The 11,390-nt window shown below is 34.4% G+C and overlaps 1 protein-coding gene across 1 annotated transcript; it reads left to right on the top strand.

Annotated features, from left to right (window-relative positions):
• On the top strand, nt 1-2,039 carry LOC137394547 (uncharacterized). The gene is made up of 4 exons (XM_068081271.1): nt 1-26; nt 617-750; nt 1,031-1,386; nt 1,842-2,039. The coding sequence occupies exons 2-4, from the start codon at nt 656-658 to the stop codon at nt 1,844-1,846; spliced, it is 456 nt and encodes a 151-aa protein (XP_067937372.1). The 5' UTR covers nt 1-26; nt 617-655; the 3' UTR covers nt 1,847-2,039.
• Nucleotides 2,040-11,390: the final 9,351 nt, after the last annotated feature.

The raw sequence follows: 11,390 nt of genomic DNA, 5'->3' as shown, positions 1-11,390 counted from the left end.
ATCAACTGCAAGCACAGAGGAAACAGGTAAATGTTTACTATTTACTCATATATCCTTAATGCTGATTTCTTTAAGCTAGTAAAATAGAAGATAGTTTAATAGTAAGGTTACAGTAACACTCTTGGGATTAAAGACCAGCTGTTGTATACATCATTTTATTAGTTAACATCTAAAGAAGACAGAAATCAGCATATAGTCAGCACCTCAGTAGTTGCTAGTCTAGCAATAACGTTGAAGATGAACTACTAAAAATTCTGGGTCACTTTTTAACTCTTAAATATTGACCATTAATAATTATTGAAAAATGCAACAGACCAGTTAGTTGATATTGGCATTAGTTCACCTGCAAACACTGAGGAAACAGGTATATGTTTAGTATCGAGTCATATATATAATATTAATGCAAGAGATTTCACTAAGTGAGAAATGCACAAACTAGTTTGGTAGTAGGTTTAGCATAACATTGCTGAGGTGGCAGGGTAACATCTGTTTAATATATCATTCTATTAGTTTAAATTTGAAAGAGATAGCAGCTAAAATACTAGCCTATAACTCTCTACTCTTAGTCCTATTACGTTGGTTAATTGTATCCATAATACATCCCTGTATCTTGTAGATTTACAGATTCTCTTAGGTCTACACATCTTCTACAATAATGAAGTTTTTGGTAGTATTCATGGCTGTCTGCCTTGCTTTCCATCAAATCAGTGCAAGCGGCTATCAGGGCAGCAACAGTTTCGGCAACTCTAGGTATGTGTGCTTGTTGTTTTTTTTTCGGTTTCTTATTTTCTGTTTCTTTTTGTTCTTTTGCTGATGAGAGAATATTATTCTCATTTTAAACAACGTAAAGGAGATTTTGTTAGTCACTTAAAATTAACAACCGTCTGCAACCCTGTCAACTATTAAAATATGAGCGTATTTATGTACCTTGAATCCTGCACCTATGCTCATACCCGTTGAAACTTTCAACTAGTCTTATTCTTCCCATAAGGCAACATCAATATTTCATTTTTTATATATTATGCTTCAGAGTTGGAGGAGCAAGATCTGGAGGATCACAGGGTGGGTTTGGAGGAGGGCTTGGACAAGGATTTAGTGGTGGATCCAGAGGAGGCTTTGGTGGATCGAGCAGAGGTTTTGGAGGTGGATCCAGCCGAGGCTTTGGAGGTGGATCCAGCAGAGGCTTTGGAGGTGGATCCAGCAGAGGTTTTGGTGGAGGATCTAGCAGAGGTTTTGGAGGAGGATCTAGACAAGGGTTTGGCGGATCTAGACAAGGGTTTGGAGGCGGATCTAGCCGAGGATTTGGAGGCGGAGCTGGCCGTGGTGGTTTCAGCAGCGGAGGCAGAGGTGGATTTAGCGGAGGTTCTGGAAGATCATATGGAAGGTGTAAGTAATAATATTTCTAACCATATTTTGCTTTCAGTTAGTGAACTAATAAATTTGTATTTCCTCACAGAAAGATACGTACTCGTTATTGCTTGTGAATATATATTTATATATATGTATATTAAACTTTTAATATTCTCATGAAAACCTGATGAAGTATTTACAGAAATTGCAGAGAAAAACCAAGATTTTAGCAAAAATCAACATGAATTATTTTGGCATCTTTTTAATAACTTAGTTTTTTTTTTTATTTAATTTTTCAATGATTCTAAATTTTTTAATATTTAGTCAAAACTGCCTAAATTTGAACTTTTATTTCTGATGACTATCGGAGAACATCTATGTCGATGCTTCTAATGAATGTTCAACTTTTGTACAGCCTCTATGTTTATGGTTCTAAAGAGTGTTTGTTATTTATTTCATTATTGACTGTCAATTTGATAAAACTTTTACAGACTAAATCTATGGACACCCTACACAACCTCGGGACACTGACTTCCTGCGGCCATATCTGATTGGAAGGATGATGAACACTTCATTTATATGTTACTGTAGCATGTGATTACTAAGTTATACCACTTTTAATGTTTGTTATCTGTTTTTTACCTTTTCTATCACTTGTTGATTTCAAAATAAATGTATTTGTTTTATGATATTACTCTATAATAAGTTTTACATTGTCGAACAACTAAAGTCATGCATCACAAGCAAATAATTAAAGTTTTTAACATAAACTAAAAAACGAAATAAGTAAAAGGTTGGCAGGTGAGCAATGCTTAGATAATAACAGTTACAAATATTAGTTAAGATGTTATTTAGTTGCTGTATTGGATAGAATCTTAGTAAACTTGATTTAAGATATGGTTTCAACATGTTTCTTGTAATGCAAACCAACAGCCAAAAACCAACAAATAAGGAATGGCATATGTTTACATTATTAGGCAACCTTTTTAGGATTAAAAGCAAGATATGACCATAATATTAATATAGTAGACTATATTTTTCACAGTTTGTGCTGACTCTATAAATAAGCAGAAAGCTAACAAACAATTAAAATACTTAATTTATATATTACTTCTTAGCAGTTGGAGAACAATTCCCACAAAACCTACTTGAAAACAAAATGAAATACAAGCTTTTACAGCAAATGCAAAGCCAGCGACTGCCATACATTCTCAAAAAAATTATTTGTCTCTTTTCAAACTGCTCTGAAACTAGATTAGAAAGGATGAAAAATGTATTTACAGTATCAAGCGTATAAGGATTAGGTTGGAAAATTTACAATTTAAAAAGCACAATACATCTCAAACACTCCAGCTGTGCGATTGCCTGTCAAACTTCAAACTGGCCTGCTTCGTTAGTTGGATTAGAAGAGTGCTTATAGGTTGGTGGCTATTTCTGACATCACCACAGGCATTTTTAGGAATTGTAACTCCAGTCAATTGTCCACTTGTTAGGCAACTAAACACTACATCATGGCAGCTCATGAAAAGATACCCACAAGCTAAGAATGTCTGAATTACTTTTCTGTTTCATGGTTATAATTCTTTCCATACAGGCAAGAAGCACCAATAGTATTATATTTTGAATAGAATTAGTCTCTATATGCTTTCTATGGGGCTTTTTCATAGGGTCCCGAAGCAAATATATTGCACTACTCCAAATATCTGCACCAAAATAATTAATTTTTTGCAAATCATGAGCTAATCTTTTGTGTGGTGGTTGTGATAAAAAAAAAAGATAATTTTTATATAAGTAGCACTCAGCCTGGCAATAGCCAGCAGGTGGCTGTTTAAGAGGCTGGTTCTCAGAAATCAAACAGAGTTTTGAAGCCAAATACTTTTAGTGACGTGACTGAAGGCACAGTGTGGGTGAAGTTTGGACAGAATTTACAAATAATGGTGAAACAATCGCACTTATGCAGACAAAGAGACAACTACACACACACACAATGATGCAGGAAGATTCACCTTTCAATTTTTTAATTATTAAGATTCATTTTCCATCCGCTGCATTATACTTTATTCTGAACCAGATTCATTCTGAAAACTAAATATACTGCAACCATTTGCTCATGGGATTTAGTACAATTGTGGCTGGAAGCTCTTCCTAACACCACAAATTGTCCTTCTGTGATTCAAACCACTGACCTACTGAGTATATACCAGTGCATTAACTGAACCATAACCACTCCGTGGTTCAGATGAATTTATTAAAATAGATTCAGCTATTATACTCAATGCAAATAAATAACGCTTGTTTACATCCCATGAACCTTAACTTGAGATACTAGTATGTTATTTCAACTAGTCTTGTCTAAAGAAGATGAGTAAAAATGTTTAACTTCAGTAATTTATGGTTGAATGATATCACAGGTTAGTAGTCCAAGTCAAGATCCAATACGAGCGGTTAAACAAGAAAGAGCCAGCCAACAGCTGAATGGCCATAACTCTCGCCCCTCATTGTTGTTACTCCATCTGATCACACATAGACCTATGCATAACTTTGCTCCTTCTACTGATTGTCAGTTGAAACCTTCTATTTTTAATACTAATTTAATAATTTTGTTTAGCTATGAGTTCAACTCAGGTTAATTTTGTTTATTGTTAAATTGAAAAGCCTAGTGCTAAAAGTACTCAAGTCACTATTTTGGCCAACTGCAGTTTTCAATGTAGAATAGTAAAGCTTACACGCATAATTCCAACAACAACAATCTTGTATAAATTACAAAAGTAAAACAAAATTTTCTATACTGATGCACTAAATGTACTTGAAGTCTTTAGAGCAGCCAATCATATTGAGGCTATTGGGACATGTGATTCCAGTGCTCTGTCCAGAGCATTCAACAATGGCTGAGCAAGTAGATGAAGCTGCTATTCCTGAACTTCTAACTTCAAGTGCTAAAAAAGGGCTAGTAACTCATCTGAATGGGCTAGAAAATGGTTTTATTATGCAAGCTTTAAATCTGATATTGCAGTTATATACATCTGCTGTTCACCTAATCATTCTCACTGTCATCATACATGAATAAAAATGTGTTAATCCTTTAAAAAACGCAAGCCATTGCGCTATAAGTACTCAAGTCCATAAAAAACATCTCAGCTTTTTGCAATCCAGTAGTGCGAAGAGATCTAAGGAACTTACAATGTGAATGTAGTGACAGTTATGAGCCTAATAATGTAGGTAAAGTTTGCCTGGTGACCGTTCTCTGATTTCACAACAAGTTTCAAACGTCAACTTGTGTCTTTCCGCAGTTGACCATCTTGTGACTTGAGAACTTTTAGCACAGGGCTCTTCAATTGCAAAACTCACCTAGGAAATCTCCTATATGCAAATCTCAATCCTTGTCTTTTGTTGGTCGGTCATCCATGTAACCTCATAATATTGATAAAATTTTACACATTAAAAATCACCTTCGCAGAGGGTTTGATTTCAAAGCCTCCAGTTCTGGACAAGACAAGCTTACTCATTAGACTACACCAACAACTGCCAACAGCTATTGATAATAGTGAAGATATCAATTACATCAGTTAAAATACCCATAACTGTTGTATCCCACATAACGATTACCAGCTAGCCTCGAGGAGCATAGACTCCTAGATGTATGCCTGCATTTCCACAAGCAATAAAAAAGCTTACAAACAGTTGCAGGTAATGTAGTGTAAAGATAATGTAGTAGGTAAGGTAATGGAGGAAGTCTGGGAGACTCCTCCATGCCGCACCACACCAATCTCAAATCAACTGCACTAGTGTTGGGCCCGGGTAATAAAACTCGTTGGACTCGCGGGTTTATTTTCTCTCGAGTATCAGGTAATAGAGATGTTGAGCATTTCGGCCCCGCGGGTTCGGGTTTTGACTTGCGAGTTCGGGGTTTGTTACACGGATCTGTTGAGTAGAGTGGACAAAAACTCGATCTAATGTGCCCTGATCTCTGAACACTGTTTAATAACCAGCCTGTTAACCCTTTGAACACTTTTTTGTCATTGTGTGTTAGTAACCCTGGGCAATTTGTCCAACGATCCGAAGTTTTTAACCTTTTATTATATATATATATCTGAACGTACTCATAATACAATGATATTTGGTAAAACACTAGTAAAAAGGTCGGGCAATCCACAGCAAATGTCATCAAACAGAAAAAGCAGTACTTTATTATTATTCGGGCTAAAACTATAAAAGTTTGTACAATTTTTAAAAAACTCGTAAAAAGATTCACAATAGCATCATATCCATTGAGCACATGTTCATCGTTATTTTATGACTCAAAATATACTGAAAAATTGTAATTAGTATTATAAAGTTTTTTATTTGCATCACAATCATTCATGACCTACCAACAAACGAGTCGATTCAATTTTTTCACGATATCGTTCAAATAAAGTTTGCTAGTAAAACGAAGGAAGCAGGTAAAGATATTTGACAATTGTTACAAGTGGGAGTAAAATTTCTGGTCTAATATCTTGTGCAAAAATTAATTTGATTGGTAAACGCTGTTACTTAGAAACGGATTTTCTAAACAAAGCCATGTGAATGCCGGAATTCCGAACGATAAAGATTCTGACACACCCTACACCATACCTGAAAACTGACAATTGGGGTTCAAACTTCAAAGGGTTAAGGCTGCGCGCACGAATATCAATTGTCCCATGACCAAACACGAGCGAAGCGATTGTTCGGGAGCTTTATGATAAATGCATATGTGCACACAGCTCACGAAAATTATTCATCAACGGCCGTCGCAAACTCTTGTACCGAAATCTCATCAACAAATTTAACCATTTGTCAATGGAGTCGTTTAAGTATAATAACAATACAAAACACATATAAACCTATTTGAATGTTACCAAGTCTTTGAAATTTGTAGACAATATCCTAAACCTTACCCATCTGATCGGATTATACATAAATAGACAGATTAATTTAGCCTAAAATCGCTATTAAAACTTTGACAAGCTTTTTTTAATCAAAATTAAGACCGGCCAACGAAACGCCGAGAAAGCCGTGAGACAGAGAGTAGAACCATCAAGTCGTGCTCATTTTACGAGAAAAACGTGCACATTTCACCAGTCTATAGCATTGTCGAATTGTCGAAGGTTTCTGTAACTAACAGAGAAGTACTGAAAAGTAATCGTTTCTTTTTTGCCGATTTCAAAGTAACTGACATTCTAGATACTTATTATGAGTACTTTGGTATTCCAACTGATGTCCAAAGCATTAAAAGTAATGGAAATGACGATGATATTTTTCTAACGATTCTCAGAAGATTATTACGATGTTTAATTACAAAAATAATTATTCGATTTTATAAGATTTAATTATAAGAATAGTCATTCGAATTTACAAGATCAAAGTATATAGTGACTGATGTTGGGCAATATGTTACTGTTATTATTTTTTCTAAATAATTTTGTTAAATAAATTTTCTAAAAATCTAGATAAACATCACAACTTCTTGATATTGGTTGCTATGAGGTTTTAAAATGTAAACAAAATTGTGCATTGGTTTTCTATTATTACTGTATTACTATATTAATAATATTGGTTATTCTAATAATATCAGTGCATTTTACTTCTAATATGGCATTTCTCCTATTGCAGGGGGAAGATATAAACATATAATCTTTTCCTTTCATTATTGCTGTTTGTTGTATATAATAACACCCACACCCAGTACATTACAGCTGCCATTGCAGTTGTCCTATTGCACTGCAGTGCCATTTGACTGCTAATATTGCATTTCTCAACTATCCATACCCTTATTTTTTTTCAATATCACTTTGGTCGTGGGCTGTATGACAGGGGAATTTCTAGTTAGAAAATAGTAAACAAACAACAAATAAAATGAATAGAATTATAATTGCAGTGTAAATTTGAAAATATGTCTGTTCGAAAATTCTAGAGATAAAACCCACATCAACAAACCCGATACCCAAGAAACCCGTTGGCCAAAAAGTACTCGTGTCCAGTACTAAGTTACTGCACAGTGGTAGTCAAATAAATATGTACTGGTATGCTTGCCATTCCGATTCACTGTGAGAGATTGTCATGAGTATTCAGTATATGGAGAATTATTCAGTGAGTTCTTAGGGCTGGTTAGGGGTGTAATGGTAGTGGGCTTGCCTTGTGATCTGGTATGGATTCACTGGGTGCATGCGCGGCATTTTCACGGGTAACAAAAACAGCTTATAAACAGTTGCGGGTAATTTATTGTAAAAATAATGTAGTAGGTAAGGTAATGTAGGAAGTCTGGGAGACTCCTCCATGCCGCACCACACCGATCTCAAATCAACTGCACAGTGGTAGTCAAATAAATATGTACTGGTATGCTTGCCAGTCAAGTTTACTGTGAGAGATTGTCATGAGTAATCAGTATATGGAGAATTATCCAGTGGATACTTAGGGGTGATTAGTGGTGTAATGGTAGTGTTCTTGCCTTATGATCTGATGTTGCAGGTTTGACTCCCATGCGTGAAATCTTTTTCCAACACTCTTGACGTAGCTTCGGACAGACAGAAACTCTCTTATTATAGTAAAGAATTGTATAACTAGATATAGAATGAAGCACACACTGTATATAGAGAAACTCTCTTATTATAGTAAAGGTTTATATACCGGCAGATACAATGAAGCACACACTGTATATAGAGAAACTCTCTTATTATAGTAAAGAATTGTATAACAGGATATAGAATGAAGCACACACTTTATATATATAGAGAAACTCTTTTATTATAGTAAAGAGTTGTATAACAGGATATAGAATGAAGCACACACTGTATATAGAGAAACTCTCTTATTATAGTAAAGAATTGTATAACTGGATATAGAATGAAGCACACACTGTATATAGAGAAACTCTCTTATTATAGTAAAGAATTGTATAACTGGATATAGAATGAAGCACACACTGTATATAGAGAAACTCTCTTATTATAGTAAAGAATTGTATAACTGGATATAGAATGAAGCACACACTGTATATAGAGAAACTCTCTAATTATAGTAAAGAATTGTATAGCAGGATATAGAATGAAGCACACACTGTATATAGAGAAACTCTCTTATTATAGTAAAGAATTGTATAACTGGATATAGAATGAAGCACACACTGTATATAGAGAAACTCTTATTATAGTAAAGAATTGTATAACAGGATATAGAATGAAGCACACACTGTATATAGAGAAACTCTCTTATTATAGTAAAGAATTGTATAACAGGATATAGAATGAAGCCCACACTGTATATAGAGAAACTCTCTTATTATAGTAAAGAATTGTATAACAGGATATAGAATGAAGCACACACATTATATATATAGAGAAACTCTTTTATTATAGTAAAGAGTTGTATAACAGGATATAGAATGAAGCACACACTGTATATAGAGAAACTCTCTTATTATAGTAAAGAATTGTATAACAGGATATAGAATGAAGCACACACATTATATATATAGAGAAACTCTTTTATTATAGTAAAGAGTTGTATAACAGGATATAGAATGAAGCACACACTGTATATAGAGAAACTCTCTTATTATAGTAAAGAATTGTATGACTGGATATAGAATGAAGCACACACTGTATATAGAGAAACTCTCTTATTATAGTAAAGAATTGTATAACTGGATATAGAATGAAGCACACACTGTATATAGAGAAACTCTCTTATTATAGTAAAGAATTGTATAACTGGATATAGAATGAAGCACACACTGTATATAGAGAAACTCTCTTATTATAGTAAAGAATTGTATAGCAGGATATAGAATGAAGCACACACTGTATATAGAGAAACTCTCTTATTATAGTAAAGAATTGTATAACAGGATATAGAATGAAGCACACACTGTATATAGAGAAACTCTCTTATTATAGTAAAGAATTGTATAACTGGATATAGAATGAAGCACACACTGTATATAGAGAAACTCTCTTATTATAGTAAAGAATTGTATAACAGGATATAGAATAAAGCACACACTGTATATATATATAGAGAAACTCTTTTATTATAGTAAAGAGTTGTATAACAGGATATAGAATGAAGCACACACTGTATATAGAGAAACTCTCTTATTATAGTAAAGAATTGTATAACTGGATATAGAATGAAGCACACACTGTATATAGAGAAACTACAAAGAAGCTATGCTTCACATTTGTGTTACTTTTCTTGAGATATAAACAAAGGCAAAGGAAGCTCTGCCTTCCTTAACCACGTGCCATATCAGTTTCTTTATTCACTGGCAACGTGGCCGAGTCAACCAGAGTTCAGAGCTGGGCCAAACAAAGGGCAGGCTGGCTCCCACCACAATACTTCTTATTTTTAGTTCATTATCGGTGCTCTTGTGTCTAAGAGATAATCAGTAGCCTAGATTGTTCTCTTAAAGGTTGACTTGCAACAAAATTCACATTACAGTTATTTGGTATTAAAAGATTTACCATGTCTTACTCTGCTGTGTTGTAGGCGCAAAATATGTGCAAATGGGATTACGAGCTCTTAAAAGCTCAAAAACGAACAGTTAATCGCAGTCATCGCAAAACCGCCGTAGATGGGAATCAGTTTATTTCTCTGACGTAGTCATTACATTTGGTAATTGTTTTGTCACGTGATGTTCTCACGTAAATTGAAAGGCCAATAAAAGGCTAAATATAAAACTTCTCGTAGCACTAGTTTATGACAAACACTTCAGGTTTTACCGAAGACCCCGTATCAAATATAGATGCTCGCTACTTTACAGTTTTGTTTCGGCTTGGTCTAATCGTCTAGTCGTAATCTGATCATGTGACCCATACTTCACGAATAATTTCTGCAGCATTTTTTGATTATCACAGGTGACCAACAAGGTCGTCATGTCTATCAGACAATGATACATACTCCTTCGAGCTAAGGTTGAAAATTAAACGAATTTTCAGAATATCAGTGCTGAAAGCGACAGCATTACAATGACCATGAAATAGACGCGTAAGAACAATAGACACGGTTTCATTGAATGCGTGAATTATATTTTTGAAAATATTTTGACAAATGATGTTGCGTGAAAGCGTAAACAGAAGCCATCTTGTACAACTACGTCCCATTTGAGCCATTTTGGAAAGAAATTCCAATCTACGGCGGTTTTGTGATGGCTACGATTAACTGTTCGTTTTGGAGCTTTTAGGAGCTTGCAATCGCATTTCCACATATTTTGCACCTACAACACAGCAGAGTAAGACATGGTGAATCATTTGATATCAAATAACTGTAATGTGAATTTTGTTGCAAGTCAACCTTTAAATAAGCTTTGGAATTATTTCCTTTTTACTCTATTTACACTAATTGCATGCTCAGACTCATTTGCTACCTTGGTTCTCTGAACCATTTGTGATCATGAAAAACTCGCTCTATTTCAAGAGCTTTTCAATATACCTTAGACTATTCAATTTTTATAACACTCATAGATTTTAACTTGGCTGCAAAAACTCCTTAAGGTATAAACACACTAGGCGATATTTAGAGCGATATAGCGCTGCGTAGCGCTAATCTGCGCTAGAATTCACTCAGCGTGCTCATGCAGAGCGATAACATTAGATTTTCTCTACACAACTTTATCGCTAGCGAGATGCATTTCGATTGGTTGGCTTTTACCAGAATGCAATTTTATGGCGGGTAATTATTTCTTATCGTTGTTCACCAACATACAGCAGCAACAATTTGCTATTTTGTTACAATTGAAACATCTTCAGAACAAACACTAGATTGTTCATAAATTTAATAATAGCACTCCCAGTCCTGTACACCATAACAAAAAATTTACAAAAATCCGAGTTGAAAACCAACATTTGGAGTCAATCGTTGCGCAGGTTGACCATCTTGAGAACGGTAAATATTTCATATATTAAGTATAAAAAACCACTACCAAATAAAATATGTATAAAAATAGTAAAAAATATTACAGTTAAAAATACAATAATCGTTTTTTTTTTATGTCTTCTTGTAGTGTAGGCAGTGTACAATCC

The sequence above is a fragment of the Watersipora subatra genome, chromosome 4, assembly GCF_963576615.1.
Source record: "Watersipora subatra chromosome 4, tzWatSuba1.1, whole genome shotgun sequence".
Lineage (NCBI taxonomy): Eukaryota > Metazoa > Bryozoa > Gymnolaemata > Cheilostomatida > Watersiporidae > Watersipora > Watersipora subatra.
Note: the sequence above shows the minus strand (reverse complement) of the source record. Positions and strands in the feature narration are given on the sequence as shown.

What these genes read in the sequence shown, in the direction of transcription:
- LOC137394547 (XM_068081271.1), top strand. Translation starts at nt 656, where the DNA reads ATGAAGTTTTTGGTAGTATTCATGGCTGTCTGCCTTGCTTTCCATCAA. An exon ending in AACAGTTTCGGCAACTCTAG is followed by an intron (nt 751 to 1,030) that starts GTATGTGTGCTT and finishes ATTATGCTTCAG; the next exon opens with AGTTGGAGGAGCAAGATCTG.